This window comes from Cornus florida, unplaced genomic scaffold (assembly GCF_030987335.1).
Source record: "Cornus florida cultivar Cherokee Brave unplaced genomic scaffold, ASM3098733v1 CherokeeBrave_3.0.0_Hap2_Chr11, whole genome shotgun sequence".
Lineage (NCBI taxonomy): Eukaryota > Viridiplantae > Streptophyta > Magnoliopsida > Cornales > Cornaceae > Cornus > Cornus florida.
The window spans coordinates 118,669,413-118,690,656 of record NW_026775581.1 but is presented as its reverse complement, the minus strand read 5'-3'; the positions used below and the strand labels follow the sequence as shown (position 1 = coordinate 118,690,656).

Here is a 21,244-nt window from a genome sequence, read left to right as displayed (position 1 = left end):
TATTTGTTGTCATTTGCATTCCAAAAACACTAGGTGTCACTTACCAACAAAGACTAATTGAATAAGTAGCGTGATTTTTAGATGTTTATTAGAGTCTCGAATCCTCTACCTTTTAGTAGTAATCGGAAGATTTCAATCTTATTTCATTAATTTTGAATGAGAAAAGATATCATTAGATCATAATAGAGAAATATTTTATTAGTAACTATGAATAGACTGGTAGTGAAACTTAAATTTTATATTTTAAATATGAACAATACTTGGGCATTATTCTTAAAATATTAGTTCCACTGCAGATTGTATTCAAGCACACACGGCAATGACAAGGTGGCCTTTTTGATAATTGTTTTTATTTCGTGATTTTTTCTCAAGGATAAATCTCCGTAGCAGTACAAAATGATGGTTGTTAGTTCTGTAATTCTCAATAAGATATCTTAAACAAGTGTGTTCGTAGATCAAATGAATTCAATATGTTTCATATGTTTGATTGGTTAAGAAAAACAATATGTATATATGTTTTGTCCTCGCTCTTTCTCAACAATGATTAGTTGTTACATCACACTATTTTGAGCTGTTTATGCTATGATTGGTTAACAAACAAATTAATTTCGTAAATACAAGACAAGCTGATTACGCAAGTTCATGTATGACTATTTTTAAGGACCTTTTGCATAATCGCCAATCTTATGTAATAAAGTAATTTAAAACATGTGATATGGATTTATTAAGTTTTTTTTTTTTTTTTTTTCAATCGGTAATGTTATCTTTCTCTTACAAGAATGCACAAAATATGGTAAGAAATAGCATGGTATGATTATGGAAATTAATGTCTGGAAAAATGGTGTTCAAGTTAAGATTAATCCTTCAAAAAACACTCCAAGGAGGAGAAAGTTGACCATTTGCTTGCTATAAATGGAGTGAGGATATATATATATAGTGTTTGTTTAGTTGAATTTTATTTAAAGAAAAAGAAAAGAAAATGGTATATTTCTTTTCTTTGGTGGTTGAGTGTTCGAATATCATTAAGAACAAAGCAATATTATGAGTATGTGCGCTACTTTAAAACTTACGAGAAAGAAAGAAGCTGGCCATTAAAAAAAAAAGAGCTACCCTTTGGTGCCAATAATATCCTGGACATCTTTATTAATAATTTAAGGTTTGGACATTCACAACAGATCAAGTACAGATTGGAACCCTCATGTGTTCCTTATACGATTCTGCCCCCCTTAAGATTTCGTCATCAATATTTGTTGTTTCCTTGTTTAGATATATCATATATATCTAGTACTTAATTAGAATATAAGCTTCACTGCAAAAATCTGATTGTAGTTATTCTGACCAAAGTTTGTCATCCACGTGTGACATGCCAAGCATATTCTCCTACATGTCACATACAACAAAACCTTAATTGCTGGTTTCATTTATTTTAATTTGCTTCATTGATGTATGCTGTGTCTTATTCTCAGTTAATTCGTTTAAATACAAGGGAATCTTCATCAGTTATCGAATGATTAATTCGTGTCCTAAATGCAACCCTTTCACAAAGCATGGCTTAATTTTTTAAATTCTCTGCCAAGCCGTGTGTACGTACTAGATGATAGAGATATTTGAACTTAGACTATTATTTTTTTTAATACTGTGTTACTAATTGTCTACTCTAAAAATTTAAGGTGTTAGACGTTATAGTCTACCTGTTATAATTGATACTCTGATTTGAAGGGAAAAAAATGATTTGTGACCTAAAATTGGAGCTTGGGGCGGAGCATGGTGAACCTGAGCTTGAAGAGGAAGAACTCACAAGGGATGCTTGGGACTCCAAGTGGTCTAGTTGATCTTGAGGCTCAATTAGTTTGTCTTCGTGTTTGTTTTTCTCTCTGACCACCACTAGAGTCAGTATAATCACTTTTCTTAAAATGTTATTTATTCTCACTTTAATTGAGTTTGTTATTGGGTTCTATAACAAAACACTTCCAGAATAAAAAAAAAGTCGGAATCTGCAATTAACAATATTGAAGAATCTCCTTAATACTCCATAAAACTATTTATAAATGAAGATGTGTGAATGATTAGGTTCATATATAATTTCTGAATCAAGTATTTATCAATTTGAATAAATGTGACTAAATATGTACAAACTCTTCGTAAATAGATTTGTTTGTTGAAAATACTTGAAAGGACATTACTTCTAAGAACTTTAATACTTCAATTTTTCAAGTGAGATAATAGAACCACCTTTGAGTGGTGACCATGTTTAATTACTTAATTTCAATCAAACCCTAAAAAGTATAATCAGAAGTGGCCCTGCTTGTGTCATGACATGCATATTCACAATTCACCCCCACTGGCCACACAGTTGAAGATGGTGATATTTACTGTAGGGCCTGCTTGGTAATTGACGTGGTATATATATATATATTATCAGCATATTTTATATACTTTGACTGAAGTTTGATGTATCAGCAGTTTGCCTGCACTTTGTGATGTTGTTGCCACTAGAACTGTTATTGGCTTGGCACGGCACAGACAAACGATGATGCCACTAGACAGCAACCAAACTTACTGTTGTATATTCAACATAAGGTTAGTCAGTAACAACAATTCTCTTTTGATTTTTCACAAATTTGTTAATGCATCTTTTAACACACACACACACACAGACACACACATACACACTATTCTTTCAAGACAGTTTGCATATTCATATGTACTTCAATTGAAGTTCTATAATACAAATTATGTTTGAATTGTTCTCAACTTTACCATTCACTAAAGAGAGGTTAATGGAAGCAATAAGCATGTATTGGGATATAAAATTGCCTAATAAAACTGCAGTCTAAAAATGTAGGAATATTATATTATCTGACACACATGGTCTTGGTTAGGAAGAGCCAGCATGAAGTCACTTGTTTCTAAATTAATGTTATTGAGATTGAAGGTTCAACCAGGGCTGGTATTAATTTGCTACTTTTTTACTCCTCATATTTGGTATATAAGTAACATTTCTTAGCCTAAAAGTTCATAGCTTTTGTATAGCAAATTGAATTCATAGTCTGTAACTTTCATGGAGTGTGAAGAAATCCATTACCCTTTTGAGCCTACTACCTACATTGATGAACTTCATGAATGTAGTAGCTTCGAAACTACGTTTCCTTTCCAAAATGATCCTCCCAATTCCTCCAACACCACGCCAGAAGTAATTTCTAGTGATGTTGACATTGAAAGCTTGCTCCAAATAGAGACAAATCTCATGGACTTCGATCTCATCGACGAAGATGCCATTGTGAGTCATGAAATTAGTGTAGAAGACACCACATCGGAGCATCAAATGAGCCAACAAGTCCAAGAGAGAGATTTTCGAGTAGAGTATCAGAATTCCCAATTGAAAGAAATTCAAGAAGAGTTGATGGAAGAAAGCAGCTTAACTGATCTCCTGCTGACAGGAGCTGAAGCTGTTGAAGCAGAGAACTGGTCTCTTGCTTCTACCGTCATCGCGAAGCTTAATGATATCCTCTTTGATCAGAATGGAGATGATCCATTAAACAGGTTGGCTTGTTTCTTTGCACAAGGCCTGCATTACAAGAGCATCAATTCCCCCGAGTTCTTGCAGGAACCGGTTTCTAGGCAGACTAACACACTGACCGCCTTTCAGATGCTTCAAGAGCTCTCCCCATACGTGAAATTCGCGCATTTCACAGCCAATCAAGCAATCCTTGAGGCCACACAAGGTGATCAGGAGGTACATGTCATTGACTTCGACATTATGGAGGGTATTCAATGGCCTCCACTAATGGTTGATCTTGCAGTGAGAAAAGATGCTTCCCTTAGAATAACAGCAATAGTTTTCGACCAACAAAACTCCTGCAGCATTCAACAGACGGGGAGAAGACTGAAAGAGTTTGCTGATTCGATAGATCTTCCGTTCTTGTTTGATCAAATGCTGATGGTGAAAGAAGAAGATTTTGAAAGGTTTGAGAAGGGTAGTACATTGATAGGCAATTGTATGATTCACCAGCTCCACATGCCCCACAGAGGCCTCTCATTGGTGAAGACCTTTTTGGGTGGTATGAGCAAACTGTCCCCTAAGATTGTTGTTCTAGTAGAAGAAGAACTGTTCAACTTTGCTAAAATCCCAACCATGTCCTTTGTGGAGTTCTTCTACGAGGCCCTCCACCATTTCACTGCACTTTTTGATTCACTCATGAGTGGATTTTGTGGAGGATACAAATTGGCATTGAGAGTGATAGAGAAGGAGTTTTTGGGGATAAGGATTTTAGATAGTGTGAGACTATTCCCTTGTGAGAAGGGAGACAGGAAATTGTGGGGAGATGGATTTGCTTCGTTGAAGGGGTTTAGGGCAATCCCAATGAGTCCTTGCAATGTGTCACAGGCCAAGTTCTTGGTCACTTTGTTCAGTGGAGGGTATTGGGTGCAACATGAGGAATGCAGGTTGGCCTTGTGTTGGAAGTCAAGGCCTCTAACAACAGCTTCCATTTGGGTGCCTATATCAAAGCCAAGGCTTGCAAGGTCAACTAGTGCTTTCTAGATATTTTTTTTATTTATTTTTATTTTTATTTTTATTTTTTTTGGGATCTAGGATTCTTGATGGATCAAGTTATCTCACTAAACTCCATTGAATTGGAGGCAAAAGTGTATTGGAATTTGCAATGTAAATAGTCAATAGACTTGGATTACTTAAAATGGTTGATTGGTTATTAATAGTGGGTAACATTGTTTTCATTTCGTAAGCAAGTAGGTTGTTAATTAAGTGCTCCTTGCAACCAATACAAGTACTCAGAAATTTTTTCCTATTCCCTTGGTCAATAATAATACAGTTAATAATACTAAAAAGAGCTTTGAGTAACTACTGGAATGTTCAACTCCTATAGTCCTATGTTAATTCTCAGCAATCATCAGACTATTGTGATTTTTACCCAAAAGGGAAAAAAAAAAAAAAAAAAAAAGAAGAAAAAAGAAACATAAATGGTCGAATCATCGTCTAGTTTTGTGATAATTTTAGCAAGGACAAGTAAAAGATGCAAATGATGCAACAGGTTCATTCTAACAAGTCGTTGACAGTACTTCAACAGAGCTTACAATATATAATCAGGTGATATAAACAATTAGAACAGATTCTCTAATCATCTGAGAGCAAAGGCCTACAACACACACAGTCACACACTAGAAGGCTAGGCAAAAAGTGGGGAAAAAATAAAAATCAAAATCAACCAGTAACCCGAAGGATCAGTGAGTGAGGCGTTGTTACTCTTTAGAATAAGGAGGAGATCATTGCAAAAATTGTCTCCGGTTGCATTGGGCAGGGCATATACGAGTGGGCCGTGGGCACATGAATTATGGGCCAGCTGCAAGTTTTTGGCCTGGAAAATAATTATATTAATGTCATTGGGCTTTGGACTATCAATATACATGTAATAAACGTGAGTACACAATGTTTACTTTGGTTGGATAAACTAGAATAAAACCGTTTTTTTCCCCTCTCTCTCTCTTCGTTTTTTTTTTTTTTTTCCCCCTATTATGGCCGTGTCCAACCTTTTTAAACACTTACACATAGACCTTCTAAATGTGATATAAGAGTTCTTATCATTTAGATTATTCTCTTAAAATTAAATCAAATCTTATAACTAGTGAAGCTGAAATTCATAAGTAATTGGTTCAATTTGATTCTATAGTTTTGAATTTTCGTAAATAAATGTATATAATATTAATTAAATGAAAAATAAATTTAAAATATTATATATATATATCTATAGGAAGGATTGTACTACTATTATATGGTACCTTATATTCTCCTATATATATTGTGGTATATACTGTATAGTAATTTATTTGGGTAAATTACATTAATTCTCTCTTATTATAAGTAGAGCATCTAATCTTTAACAATATTCCTGTCATTATTGAAAATTTAAAAAAATTTAATTAAATTACCCTTTCATCATGTTTAAAGACCCAATAACCTTGTATTTTGTCATGAAATGACAAAATATTATGAAATGTTATTGAAATACAAAGTATTAATTTTTATATCAATTTTATATTATTAAAAATTTTAAAAATAAATTATTATTTTTGTGCTAATTACATTTGATTAGGTTTCTTTTTTTCTTTTTCTTTTTTAGCTAGGGATAATAGTGTTTACGGAATCTTTTTTTTTTATTAGACTATTACCTTTCATATTTTTAGAAAAATTTAAAGTAATAAAGATCAAACACTCTATTCATATATTATTTGCCTAAATTTCAAGAGAGATAAGTGTAATTTACTTATTTATTTTTTTAATAAAAATCCAATATTTCTATTATAAAATTTATGTATATGTATATGTGTATATGTATACATACAATAGTTTAAATTAATAGTGTCTATCAATGTTTTTTAATTTAATGTTTATAATGGAAACCGAAATATTTCTTCACAAAACTGAACTAACTATACTGTTTGATTTGGTCAGATATGATTTTAGGTAGAACAATGAATTTTATAGTTTGTCAAAAAGAGGAAAAGAAATTGGAGCACAAAATCATAAGCTCCATTGAAAATTGGACTGGAGCACAATGGTGGCTAAGATTATAGACAGTAAGAACGACCTTTTCACCATTGGAGACCAGACCAAATTTAGGGCAAAATTAAAAAAGAGGGACATAAGATGGTTGATGGTGGGGAAGGCCAAGCATCGATCGCGCGGTCAATTAGTGGCGTTGGATACTTGATTGATCAGGACTGCACCGCAGTTATCAGTTTTGTATAGCACGCTTCTCTCTCCTACGAAATTCTCTGAGCATCGTCATTCAGGTTGTCCTGTTCTTTTTAGTATTATTGCTCAACTTCATAAATATACCGTTTGATTGCAATTTCTGATTATGCAATGCTCATAAATCCACTGTGGCACATATTATCGATAGGAAATTTGATATATATATATATATATATATATATATTCTCTTGGTGAAAATAATTATTACATTCCAGTATGTGTGGATTTTTTTTAATTTATTTTTTCCTAATTAGAGTTTCACAAGGATATTTTCCTTATTTATTTATTTATTATTATTATTGGCTTGGAATAAAGAGCGCAAGATACTTCAAATACACTGTTTACATTTATTTACAACCCCTCTCTGTTTGGGTGTGACAATGCACAGTAATTTTGGAGAACAATTATTGACAAACCAAAGTAGTCGTGCATTTGAAATTTTGTTACATTATTATTACTCGCATGGCTTTCACTGAATAAGAAAATTGAGTATGCAACAACGGCACGAAAGCTCTTAAGAAATTGGTGCCATTCACACCTCCTTAAATCCAGGAATCTATGGACTCTTAATTTCCCCCAACCATGCTCTTAGAGTTGGAGGAAGATGCTCCAGTTAAGGCACACTGCTAGAACCCTCATCAAGCATTCTATTGGCAATGGGGAAGACACAACTCTTTGGTGGGATAATTGGGCTCCTGGGGGTCCTCTATGTACAAGGTTCCCAATTTCTCTACTGATTGAAGGGGATTTCAAGAAGGAATTACTCTAGACAACTTCATCCACAACAACAATTGGTCCTTCCCCTTGCTCCTCATTAACATTATCCCTGAATTAGCTAATCTACCAGCCCCAGCATCTTCTTCAAGGGACACAAAGAAATGGATCCCCTTTCCTACTGGTTTGTACTCATTCAGTCACACTGTCTCTCATTTGGTGGGGGACCTTCCCACTGTCCCATGGCACAACCTAGTCTGGAACTCTCCTTCAATTCCCAGAATGAAGTTCATACTTTGGTCAGCAGTTCAATCTAAACTGCCAACTCTTGACAGCAAGTCAATGTCCAAGCACATCAATATTTGCCCCCTCTGCAGTGAGTCCATGGAATCTCATGATCACATTTTCTTAAATTGCTCTTTTGTCTCTCCATTGTGGCGTTTCATCAAATACAAGTGCAGCATGTTTACAGCCTTAAGAAGTTGGGAAGCTCTAGTTCGGTGGGCAAGTGCCAAATGGAAAGCTAAGAATTCAGGTAATCTACTCAGAAAATTGGGGCTTTTAGTGTTAGTGTACCATACCTGGGAGGAGAGAAATGCTAGGATTTTCAGAGGGAAGAAGGCTTCCCAGAGAGCTGTATGTGCCAAGATTTGCTCAACCATTTTTGCAATTCTAAAATTGGGGTGCTTTCGTGACTGTGCCTCATCAAGATCCATTCTCAAGGATTGGAACATTTCGCCGTCTTGTTGCCGTTCTCCTCTAAGGCCACCGGATTGAGATTTTGGTGGTTCAGCCGCCTTTCCTTATTACCGGTCGGAAGTTCTTTGTTTATGGCAATTGTCGTTAATGACAGTTACCATTTTGTTTTCAATGTATGCGTTGATGGGCCTGCCCATTTGGGCTTGTTTTTAGCTTGTTTTTTACTACTTTGGGCCAATGGCCCATTGTAAATATTTCCATTAATGAAAATTGCTTTAATTTTAGAAAAAAAAAAAAAAACTCTTAAGAAGTCAACATGTTTCATATTTGAGTATCTTGAAAAAGACCTAGTGCAACAGGAAAAATCATCAACTACTGCTAAGAAACGTTGTACAGTAACATTCTCCAAATGTCAACATGAATTAAATTGAAAGGTGTTGCAATGTTAGAGATATGAAAGGAAAAATAGATTTTAGTTTGTTTATCCGATGTACAAACAACCCAAGGATCCAATCGGAGATCATTGTTATACCAAATGTAACGATCCCAAAACTAATGCCAAGAATTTTTTTTTTAAAAAAAAAAAATCAGCATAACCTCCCCTAAAAAAATGGACTTACCGCAACCTGTTTAAATGCATATTTAACCTGTCATGCAACTAATTTCCGAATTCACGGTAACAAAAGATAATGATACAACCTACTAAGCTAGACAACGTTTCAAGCTGGGATTATCCTTCCATTCATCAACAAGTTACATATCATCAAGTTCGCATCCCATATGTCATCAAGTATCATAAGTGTATTACATGATCATGGTTCTTCAAAAGAAATTTACATCATTACACCTTTGGAATTTTACAAAAAATGAGGGATGAACAAAGGAGTAATCTATTACAAAATAACAAGGAAAATGCTCCTCTAGCAACTTTCAAAGTTGGGGTGGATTGTCGTCCACTGGTTCTTTTCCAAGACCTGAAAAAAATATATATAGATATATGGGTGAGCATATAGCTCAGTAGAGACACTTAAGACACAAATCTTGTGTCCTTGTGAATTCAAGCAAAGCATAGGCCAATGGGAGATAGGGATCATACAACGTAGGGGATTAAATACAACATACAATTCAATTCCAATTATAAACAATGCAATGCAATGCAATGAAATGCAATGCATGTCAATGACACTCCCCATTTTCATTCTCAAAACCATCATTTTCAAACGTTAATACAACCCGCCCTTTGGTAACCCCGCCGCGACACGAGAGGAGGATTGGCTAGTGTCTCTGACCCTTGGTAACCCCGCGGCGTCATTATGGGGCCCAGTTAGCTCAACCACACTAGGGCGACTCCCTAGTCCCCTCTAGGCTATATTAACCTCCGGCTCGTTGGTAACCCCGCAGCGACCGGGTTTCGCATAAAATCATTTCATCAAAAACACTTTCCCGAAATTTCCCCTTTTTGAAGTAAATCAATCCTTTCCCTTTTCCTGCCCAATGTTAATGCATGAATACCTCAATGACATACACAAGTTCATCATTCTATACTTTATCCAATTTAAGCAACATGGCATAATTCGCAAGAATAATCAAGAAAGTCATAACATGCTTATACATAACAAGTTCTAGCACAATGAACATATATAATCAAGTCCTAAACATGTTTCACATAGAACAATCAACAAATATAGTCACACAACTAACATATATGCATACATATCAACAATTCTCTAGATTTTAAACAACTAATCAAATTAAACAACAATTAGAGGCAATTAACTCACTAAGGTACAAGATTTCATGAATTAAGGGCCCCTACCTCAAGATTGCACCAAAACCCTAGAAAATGGGTCCTCACAGTCGAGCTCCAAGGAAGACTCAAAACTGGAAATTGATGGTATGGATGTAAAGAGTTTGACACGAGCTTTGTTTTGCCTCAAACGGAACCTAATTCCAACAAAAAATGAGTGAGAAATCTAACCTCAAAGTTGAAATCAAAAAAATAAGAGAAAAATGAGCTTACGGATTGAGAGAGATGCACGAAGAGAGAGAAAGGGAATCAGGAAAATGAGACCAACTTTATGGTCTTGACCCTAAAGTGTCTTGTGAACCCCACTATTAAATTATTTTTCTTTTACTTTCAAATTACACTACACACACGAAAAATACACAGATATCACACCAAAAGTCACCAAGTAGGCCCCGGCAATTACCTTTCTTTTCTTTCCTTCTTTTTCGTCCACACCTTGCTGTCCCTGATACAATAAATATATATACACACACACACGAGTTTATAAATAAAAAAACAAAATCAATTCACCCATTATTCTCCTAATGGACCCTACCAAAATTTTTTAACATTTCCATCTTTTTCTTTCATTTCCCACCTCGGCTGACCACTTTTTTTTTTTATCTTCCATTTCTTTCCATCATCAATCACCCAACACTACTGAATACATACACAAAAGTCTCAAGACTTGAATGTGAACATATCTTCCTTGTGGAAGAAAGAAAATGCAAGCACGCATTAATGATTTATTTTCCCGATAAATACGTGTTGATGACTTCGCCACCTTTGTTAGCACAAACTGGGTTACTTGCATATATAAACACGAAGCATTGCTTGATCTAATAAAATTTTGTGAAGTTGACCGATGTTAATTTGCCAAGTCCACTTGAACTTCGGATTAAATATGAGCCTGCATTAAAGTGCGTTTAATACTACACACATAAATTTTAGGATTAATTTCGCCTGTAGGAATACCTACACCCTCTCTCAACATTTACTTTACAAACAGAATTGGGTAATTTTACATTTCATCCATTTACTATTTGGAAAGTAGGTTCAATTAGAAATTCTACCTTTAACTAGTACATAAATTTCGTTTCGTTTCATTTCATTTCATCCATTTGACCTCGAAACTAGGTTCAATTACGAGAGTAGGTTCAACGAACCTTTGAAAATACAATGAATCTAAGACTACATGGCATTTAGAAGTGGAGTTTTCATTAGCATATAAATTCTCTCTTTCATACTTTGCAACGGGAGAAGTATTTTATATGAACCTTAACCTGTAACTAATAACTCTCACTCTCACGGCCTTTGTGCTAGTTGTTCGCTTGCTATTCTTTCTACTCTCTGCAACGGTAGGAGCTCAACAAAATCCTTCCAATTTAATAAGTTTGGGCTCATCTCTCTCCCCCAAAACTCACCCCACTTCATGGTTCTCACCTTCTGGCCTATTTGCATTTGGTTTCTACCCACAAGGCAATGGATTTGCAGTTGGAATATGGCTAGTTGGACAGCAAGAAAACACAATTGTCTGGACTGCATATCGAGATGACCCACCAGTCTCCTCAAATGCTACAATTGAGTTCACTAGTGATGGTAGGCTGCTTCTTCGTACCGAGCAAGGCAGAGAGCAACTGATTGCTGATGTTCCAGAGCTTGCAGTCTCTGCTTCTGTGCTTGACTCTGGAAATTTTGTGCTCCAAAAGAATGATTCTTATGTTATTTGGGAAAGCTTTGATTTCCCAACTGACACCATATTGGGAGGTCAAAATCTAACCTCTGGCTATAAATTGGTTTCTAGTGTGTCAAGCTCAGACCACTCAAGTGGACGTTTTTTTCTCAGTATGCAGGAAGATGGAAACTTAGCTGCCTACCCAACAAACAGTTCTGGTGAATCTGATGATAGTTACTGGTCGACTGGGACTTTTGGTTCAGGATATTATGTACAGCTGAATCTGAACCATGGAGGCCTTCTGTACCTAAGTCGTGGTAGTTTGAATATATACACTGTGGTAAACAGCTCCTCTCCTGGCGAGGAGAACAATACAATTATTTATCGTGCAACGATTGATGTTGATGGGATTTTTAGGTTGTATTCACACCGCTTTGAGAGCAATACTAGCTCAATTGTGTCTATCAAATGGTCAGGGTTGCAGGATAGGTGTGAAGTCCTTGGTTTCTGTGGCTTCAACAGTTACTGCTCAAGCATGGGAACTAATAAAGCTGATTGCTATTGTTATCCTGGTTTTGTTTTTGTTGACCCCATTAAGAAGTTGCTGGGTTGCTATAGGAATTTCAGTGAGGATCTTTGCAGAAGTAGAAAAGATCCAGCGATGCTGTATAATATTACTGCCATAGAAAATCTAAGGTGGGGAGACTATCCTTATTCTGTGTAATCATCAAAGGAGAAGGAAGATTGTGGCAGAGTTTGTCTTGAAGATTGTAACTGTGGGGGGTCACTGTATTTGAATGGGTTTTGCAAGAAATTTAAGCTTCCACTCAGATATGGTCAGCGGAATTCAAACTTTTCAGCTACAGCATTCTTCAAGACGATCAGTTTAGGAAATGCTGAAATTTCAGATCATACCCCGCCAGATCGAATCAGTCCCATTGTTGTGATTGAAAGAAAGGGAAACCTGATTTTAATTCTTGCTGTTAGTTTGGGTTCCGTTGCGTGCTTGTGCCTTTTCATTGCAATCGCTAGTTTCTTTGCATACCGAAGTCGAGTTTCTAGGTATAGAAAGCTGTCGGTGCCAGATAATGTGAATTTAGGTCCAACCGAGGAGTTTACTCTGCGGTCTTTTTCTTATGAAGAGCTTGAGAAGGCAACAGATGGCTTCAAGGAAGAGTTGGGCAAGGGGTCTAATGGAGCAGTTTATAAAGGGACTTTGTCTGGGGGCAACAAAACTGTTGCTGTTAAGAGACTAGAGAAAGTTTTGGAAGAGGGAGAAAGGGAATTTCGATCTGAGATGACCGCAATTGGGCGGACACATCACAGGAATTTGGTTCGATTGCTTGGTTTTTGTATTGAGCGCTCTAAGAAGCTTCTTGTTTATGATTACATGGGCAATGGCTCACTTGCAGAATTTTTATTTAAGGCTGAGACGCATCCTTGTTGGAGGGAGAGAGTGAAGATTATCCTAGATGTTGCTAGAGGGATTCTTTATCTACATGAAGAGTGTGAGGCCCATATCATTCACGGTGACATAAAGCCTAAAAACATACTTATGGATGATTCTTGGTCTGCTAAGATCTCTGATTTTGGGTTAGCAAAGCTTTTACTGCCAAATGATCAATTAGGAACCATCAATGGAATCACGGAGACCAGGGAGTACTCGGCACCAGAATGGCATAAGAACGCCTTGATATCAGTAAAATCTGACATTTACAGCTTTGGGGTTGTGTTGTTGGAGATTGTCTGTTGCAGACGCAATATAGAGGTGAATGTTTCAACTGCAGATGAGATCTCTCTTTCTACTTGGGTATACAAGTGCTTTGTGAGTGGAGAGTTGTATAAGCTTGTCAAAGATGAAGAGGTAGATTTGATGATATTGGAAAGAGTTGTGAAGGTTGGACTGTGGTGTATTCAGGATGATCCAGATCTGCGTCCTTGCATGAAAAACATAATCTTGATGTTGGAAGGAAGAATAAGTATATTAGCTCCTCCATCTCCAGCTCCAGCTCCTTAATTCTCTTTTAAGTTTCATGATGTGTGTGCAAGTGTTTACCATGTAATTTAGTTATTTCGATGAAATGTACCCTAGTTATGCCTTCACTTTCTTTTTTCTTGTACAATACTATTTTTTTTTTTTTTTTAATGCAGTATCTCTTCACTTGGGCATAAAAAAAGGACAATTTATCAAGTAGACTAAAAAGTCTCTTATGTGATTTAATGATATTTGCCTTTTAGTTGGTGGCTGCTTTTAAAGAAAGACGTGCGACTTGCCCCTTGAATAAGTCAATGGTAATATTTCTGTTTTTTTAACTACTGAAATGACAAAGAAATTTATGTTTTCTTCAAAAGTCATCCACGCGTTTTCTTTTGGGTGAGGACGGACACCGAGGAGAAGTCACCCCCATGTTTGGAAAACAAGTTTGAGGTTTGGCAAGTGTTTTTTTTACACTATAGCTTAATTAGTGAAAACAAGGCCAATTGTATCCTCTCCTTCTCTCTAATGGCTTTTGTATCTGCTATTTTCTTGCTCAATTTTCTATTTTGTGTAATTGTGGAAGCTCAACAAAATCATTCGAACAAGATAAGCTTGGGATCATCACTTTACCCCACAACTCATCCCACATCATGGCTCTCTTTTACTGGTCGATTTGAATTTGGATTCTTCTCACAAGGCAGTGGCTTTTTAATTGGGATTTGGTTGGTGGGTAAAGCCAATAACACGGTTTTATGGATGGCAAATCGAGACGATCCACCGATCACCTCCAACGCGAAGCTGGAGCTTACCATGGATGGGAAACTTATTCTAAAAACTGAGCAAGGAGAGGAGAAGCTCTTGGTGAATGCAAGTGTGTCTGCTTCCTCTGCTTCCATGCTTGATTCTGGAAATTTTGTGCTATACAACAAGGATTCCCAAGTTATTTGGGGAAGTTTTGATTATCCTACTGACACCATAGTAGGAGGTCAAAAATTGTCATCAGGAAGTGGGTTGTTCTCTAGTTCATCAGACACTGGTTACTCAACAGGGCGTTTTCATCTCAAGATGCAGGATGATGGGAACCTTGTTCTGTACCCAGGAAACACAGGAGAAACCCCAGGTGATGCTTATTGGAACTCTGATACTCACTTGCCAGGCTCTAAGCTTTATCTCAATTATACAGGCGAACTATCTATAGTAAACAGTGGCGATACGGCATAATCAGCATCTTGTTTGCACCCTCGGCTTCAGCCAACAACAACAACAACAAATACACGATTATTTATCGTGCGACACTTGATATTGATGGTGTTTTTCGATTGTATTCTCATACCTACAATGGGAACAGTGAATCCATGACATCAAAAATAGAATGGGCGGCATTAAAAAATGCATGCGAGGTGAAGAGTTTATGTGGCTTCAACAGCTTTTGCACATTCAATGACAACCAGCCTTTGTGTCTCTGTCTTCCTGGTACTGATTTTGTTGATCCCAGCCGGAGGTCACTTGGCTGCGACAGAAACTTCTCTCGGGAGGGTTGCAGAAGTGGAAAAGAAAACATGGCCTTTTATAACATCACTTCTATGGAGAATATGATGTGGGGGGACCGTCCTTACTATTCCGGGGCATCGACGTCACAAGAAGATTGCAGGAAGTCTTGTTTGGAGGACTGCCATTGCGGTGCAGCGCTTTTTAAGGATGGCACTTGCACGAAACAAGAGCTTCCACTTAGATACGTTAGAAGAGATCTATCCGAGCTCTCCATGGCTTTCTTGAAGGTGGGCACAAGAAGCATCAAAATGGGGAATGAGACTAGACCTCCAGTGAAGCCACCAGTAATCAAGATCACGAGCAAGAAATCAGTAATGGTAATTCTTATTGTAACAATCGGTCTCATTACAAGTTCATGTGCTGCCCTTGCAATCTCTGGCTTTTTCATTCATAAATTTCAAGTTGTAAGGTACAAAAGGCTGTTGGAACATGGAAACTTAGGCATCACTGAGGAGCTCATCTTGCGATCATTTTCTTATAATGAACTCAGAAAAGCAACCAATGGGTTCAAAGAAGAGTTAGGAAAGGGTTCATTTGGAGCAGTTTACAAGGGGACTCTATACAAAGGTAAAAAACTAGTTGCAGTAAAGAGACTAGAAAAGATGGTGGAGGATGGTGAAAGGGAGTTTCGAGCGGAGATGCGAGCAATTGGGAGAACACATCATAGGAACTTAGTTCGGTTGCTTGGTTATTGCGTTGAGGACTCTAAAAGACTTTTGGTTTACGAATATATGAGCAATGTGTCACGCCCCGCCTATGGAGGTTGTGCCACGCAGGCGACACGCAAACGCTGAGGAGGACGCTGCATGGCAACTGCATGGCAAGTGGAGTTTCTAGAGTCTTCCGGAATAGTCTAGAGTTATGTGAAAGATTCTAGATATGTGTAGAAATGTGTAGAAGTGTGTGGAAGGTTCTAGAGTTCTCCAGAGTTTTGTGGAGTAGTATGGAGAATTCTAGAATGTTGTAGATACTAGTAGATAAGTATGGAATTGTGAAAGAAGGTGGGAGAAGATTCTAGATAATCAATCTCCACCGTTGGTTAGAATGCATCCTAGCCGTCCATTAGGGATGGGGATGCCTATAAATAGAGGTAGGACTTCATTTTGTAGGGAACAAGTCCTAGAGTAAGTCTTGAGAGCCTTGTAGAGAGCTTGAGTGCTAGCCTTGTACAAAGCATTCTTTGAAGTAATAGAAGTGTTCTTTCCTTGCCAACTTAAGTGCCTTAGTGTGTGTGAGTGTGCAAGCCAAGTGAGGAGAGGGCGAGGGCAACTACAACACTAGTAAGCGCACGAGGGGAGTGTGTTGGCTAAGGTGTGCACGGGAGTTAGGCTGACCAAGTACTTGCGAGAGTGAAAGCAACGTCTTGGTGCCGCACGGGAGCAGCTAGAGTGGTACTGAAACTCTAAGCCCGTGACAGTTGGTATCAGAGCAGGTTCGTCAAGGGAGCTTTGTTGGAGTAGACATGGCTAGCGGAGGAGACCACCAAGTCCACATCTTAGAGCAGAGCTTGGAGGAGAAGCTTGCCACACACTTGGTCTACACGGAGACCAAGTTTAACAGGCTCGAGAGAAAGATGGCGGAACTCTACGAGCTGATTGACGGCATTGCCAACAAGGCGCGAGAGAAGGAAAGGGACTTGTATGATCAGGTAGACGACTTGCGCATGGAGATTGCCGAGTGTAAGAAGGAGTTCTCCCAGGCGCGCGAGGTCGTGGTGAAGCCAAGGAAGAAGAAGGCGCCGGAGCCCAAGGAGTACGATGGGGCAAGGAATGCGCGCCAGATTGATAACTTCTTCTGGCACATGGAACGGTACTTCGAGTGCATGGAGATCGAGGATGATGAGGAGAAGGTGCAGACAGGCACTATGTACCTCACGGACACTGCCGCTCTATGGTGGAGACAGCGCTTCACCGGTAGGGGCGCAAGAGCAGTTGATACATGGGAGGAGTTCAAGAGGCAGCTCAAGAGGCAGTTCTACCCTGAGTGCGTTGAGGACCTCGCCATGATCAACCTAAGGCGCCTGAAGCAGAAGGGCAGCATAAGGGAGTATGTGAAGGAGTACTCCAACTTGATGCTGGAGATCCCAGAGATGCCGGAGCGGCAACGTGTGTGCTTGTTCATTGATGGGCTGCAATCTTGGGTAGCCACAGAGCTGAGAAGGAGGGAGCCTAGAGACTTGGCATCCGCAATGGCTATAGCGGAGCGCCTTGAAGACTTTAGGCGCGATGACAAGAGGGCCACGTCTCCCAGGAGGGACCACGGCAAAGGTGGGGGAGACCAGCGCTTCAAGAAACGGGGCTCGCCCAAGTCCAGTGATGATGAGCACAGCGATGAGGAGAGACGCCCACGCCATGATAAGGGCAAGGACCGTGGAGAGAGGTCCAAGGCTAGTGGCAAATGGGAGCGCCGCGATAAGGGTAAGTGGGAGCCGAAGTGCTACTTGTGTGAAGGGCCGCACATATTGCGACACTGCCCCAACAAGAAAACCATGAGCGCCCTTGTGAAGGATAAGGGCAAGGGCAAGGTGGATGATGCGGGCAGCGATGAAGATAGGTGCATGGGGGCTATGCAGATGCTGAGTAGCATGGCGCATGACACCAAGAAGAAGGGTAAGGCAAAGAAGGTAGCTGGGGTGCGCTATGTGGATGCGCAGGTTGGTGGCAAAGCCGTGCAAGCGTTGGTAGACACGGGCGCTACACACAACTTCATTACCCCAGAGGAGGCGCAACGACTTGGCTTGGAGATGCGCAAGACGGAAGGATGGATCAAGGCCGTCAACTCCGAGGAGGCACGCGTGAGTAGAGTGTGCAAAGAGGTGGAGCTATGCATGCAAGGATGGAAGGGCAAGGCCGACTTCCAAGTTGCGGAGATGGACGACCATGACATGGTGCTGGGGCTGGAGTTCATGGACAGGAACAACGCCGCGCCACTACCATGCCTTGGTGCGTTGATGATACTTGGAGGCGAGGAAGGCAAGGCCGCATGCATGGTGCCGCTCGTGGGCAGGAAAGAGAGTCCAGAGGTGGCAGTCAACACGATGGAGCTCGTGAGGACTTCACATCTCCCAAAGGGCGCTCGTACGTTTGGGCCAAGGACATATGCGCAAGTGCTGATGACCTGCGAGAGGCTGGGTCAGCTGAAGAAACCGTGACGAGGGCGTCACGGAAATGGGTGGGGGAGAATGTCACGCCCCGCCTATGGAGGTTGTGCCACGCAGGCGACACGCAAACGCTGAGGAGGACGCTGCATGGCAACTGCATGGCAAGTGGAGTTTCTAGAGTCTTCCGGAATAGTCTAGAGTTATGTGGAAGATTCTAGATATGTGTAGAAATGTGTAGAAGTGTGTGGAAGGTTCTAGAGTTCTCCAGAGTTTTGTGGAGTAGTATGGAGAATTCTAGAATATTGTAGATACTAGTAGATAAGTATGGAATTGTGAAAGAAGGTGGGAGAAGATTCTAGATAATCAATCTCCACCGTTGGTTAGAATGCATCCTAGCCGTCCATTAGGGATGGGGATGCCTATAAATAGAGGTAGGACTTCATTTTGTAGGGAACAAGTCCTAGAGTAAGTCTTGAGAGCCTTGTAGAGAGCTTGAGTGCTAGCCTTGTACAAAGCATTCTTTGAAGTAATAGAAGTGTTCTTTCCTTGCCAACTTAAGTGCCTTAGTGTGTGTGAGTGTGCAAGCCAAGTGAGGAGAGGGCGAGGGCAACTACAACACTAGTAAGCGCACGAGGGGAGTGTGTTGGCTAAGGTGTGCACGGGAGTTAGGCTGACCAAGTACTTGCGAGAGTGAAAGCAACGTCTTGGTGCCGCACGGGAGCAGCTAGAGTGGTACTGAAACTCTAAGCCCGTGACAAATGGCTCACTTGCAGACCTTCTTTTCAGAGCTAAAACACGCCCGGATTGGAATGACAGAGCGAGAATTGCACTAGATGTTGCAAGGGGAATCTTGTATCTACACGAAGAGTGTGATGCACCCATCATTCATTGCTATATAAAGCCTCAAAATATTCTGATGGATGATTTTTGGACTGCTAAAATCTCCGATTTTGGGTTGGCAAAGTTGTTGATGCCTGATCAAACTAGGACCTTTACAGGAGCCAGAGGGACTAGGGGGTACACAGCACCAGAATGGCAGAGAAACACCCCAATATCGGTAAAAGCTGACATCTACAGCTACGGGATGGCTCTCCTGGAAATCGTTTGTTGTAGAAAGAACTTGGAGATCAATGCATCAGAACCAGAGGAGATTGTTCTTTCATCTTGGGTCTATAAGTGCTTTGTTGCTAGAGAATTGAACAACCTTGTGGGTAGTGAAGAAGTTAATAAGGAGATCTTAGAAAACATGGTTAAAGTGGGACTTTGGTGCATTCAAGATGAACCAGCCCTTCGTCCTTCCATGAAGAGTGTAGTCTTGATGCTGGAAGGTATTACCGATGTTGCAATACCTCCATGTCCAACAGGCACCTCCATGTAAACTCCTATTCTGAAGGAAAATAATTGTTGCTTTTATACAATTTTCTAATGTTATATGCAATTTCCTTCTTTTGATATAAAACTAAAAGCATGCAAAGTTGCTTTGTAATAAATAATAATGCTACTGAAAATATATTGCATCAAGTATTAGATAAAATATTTGTGGGTTAATGTTCTTAATTTGTAAATGCATGCCCTTTTGTGAATATTCTGGATGATAACAGAACTATTACTTGATGATATTCAATTTCTATAGGGTAGAAAGATGATATTTAAAAATCCCACTTCTTCTTGTATCAAATATGATAAGAGTCGAGATGTAGGAAAGTAATACTTGTGAAAAAGAATTCCATGATCAAATGTATGAAAACTTTTAATGAGCTAACTTGATGTTGTTCCATCAGATGAATTGGGTGGGAATGAAATAGTTCTACTATATCACGGTGTTAGAAAATTTGAGTTTGTTTACTTTGTTCTACAACTTTGTGTACATCTTGACAATTTAGATTTTTTTTTTTTTTTTTTTTTTTTTTTTTTTTTTTTTACGGGGAAAAAAAAATTATAAGTTGAGATTAGTCCCATCATAATTTTAGCTAAAGATTACTCAGTTCTGTTTCCATTTCTACTCGTGGGATAGTGCTGATTTCTTGCTTGTTACTTGTGTGGCATGGAGTAGCAGTTTGGTCTTTTGTTTACTTGCTGGTGTAAGGTTGTTCTGAGTGTTTCAACTGTTGTTTGTTTGGTAAGGAGAAAAAAGAAAAGAAAAGAAAAGAAAAGGGGGGAGAGAGTAATTTTTGCTAAAAAACCAATACTTTACCCGGTGAGTGAAAAACTTCCTTCACAACATTGATATGACACGATGATAAGATGACACATGTCGTTTTTTTATATTCAAAATAGGTAAAGAAAAAAATCACACTGATAATTTGTTGTCTTTGCTACTAAAACTAAAGAAGAAGTCAAGTCACAGACTTATTTTGCGGTTAATATTTAACTTAATGTTAATTTCAACCTAAAATGTAGGAGCATATTTAATGGGTACAAAAAGTTGTTTGATTGCTGTTTCTGAAAAATTGGCTAAAAATATAAATTGGAACAATCTTTTATAACTCTTTAAAAACTGGTTTTAGAGGACAATGAGATTAAATTTGAGTGTTTCATCATCTAATTATAAAAATTAAAAATAAAAAAATCAGCATTGAAATTGAATATTTTGAAGTTTCTAACTAGCAAAAAGAAAATTATTGCTCATGATCTCTTCTCTTTGCAGTTGGAAAGCCCTAGAAAATCAAGGAAACCACCCCAAGAAAAAGAGGGATCTGATTATAGATAGAATGATGGGTTTTGTATATAATGATCTGTATTGGAAATTTGGATGGTTTTCACTTTCAGTTGGCCAAATAAATAAACATTGCAGAGTTAAAAAATGATTATTAGGAAATGACACTTCAACAACTACTTTAATATACAAAAGCTGTCCTTCAAACCTGTCCAGTCCAATCACTATCTATCAAGAATTTTTGGTTCCTTGCGGAAAATAATTACGGAGTACAAGACAATAGTAGGTTTGATTAGATTGGATTGAAAATATT

The 21,244-nt window shown here is 38.6% G+C and overlaps 2 protein-coding genes, 1 long non-coding RNA gene and 2 pseudogenes across 3 annotated transcripts; 4 read left to right on the top strand and 1 right to left on the bottom strand.

Annotated features, from left to right (window-relative positions):
• Window positions 1-3,061: 3,061 nt before the first annotated feature.
• Window positions 3,062-4,757, top strand: LOC132281971 (protein NODULATION SIGNALING PATHWAY 2-like). The gene has a single exon (XM_059783616.1). The coding sequence runs from the start codon at window positions 3,062-3,064 to the stop codon at window positions 4,541-4,543; it is 1,482 nt and encodes a 493-aa protein (XP_059639599.1). The 3' UTR covers window positions 4,544-4,757.
• A 2,671-nt stretch (window positions 4,758-7,428) lies between these two features.
• On the top strand, window positions 7,429-8,263 carry LOC132281970 (uncharacterized). The gene is made up of 2 exons (XM_059783615.1): window positions 7,429-7,489; window positions 7,608-8,263. Exons 1-2 carry the CDS (start codon window positions 7,429-7,431, stop codon window positions 8,261-8,263), a joined length of 717 nt encoding a protein of 238 aa, XP_059639598.1.
• A 655-nt stretch (window positions 8,264-8,918) lies between these two features.
• Window positions 8,919-10,584, bottom strand: LOC132285902 (uncharacterized). The gene is made up of 3 exons (XR_009472639.1): window positions 10,206-10,584; window positions 10,002-10,129; window positions 8,919-9,159 (listed from the first exon to the last, which is right to left on the bottom strand). It is a non-coding gene; the product is annotated as an uncharacterized LOC132285902 (long non-coding RNA).
• Window positions 10,585-11,263: 679 nt separating this feature from the next.
• Window positions 11,264-13,854, top strand: LOC132281969 (G-type lectin S-receptor-like serine/threonine-protein kinase LECRK1; annotated as a pseudogene).
• Window positions 13,855-14,009: 155 nt separating this feature from the next.
• On the top strand, window positions 14,010-19,796 carry LOC132284890 (G-type lectin S-receptor-like serine/threonine-protein kinase LECRK3; annotated as a pseudogene).
• Window positions 19,797-21,244: the final 1,448 nt, after the last annotated feature.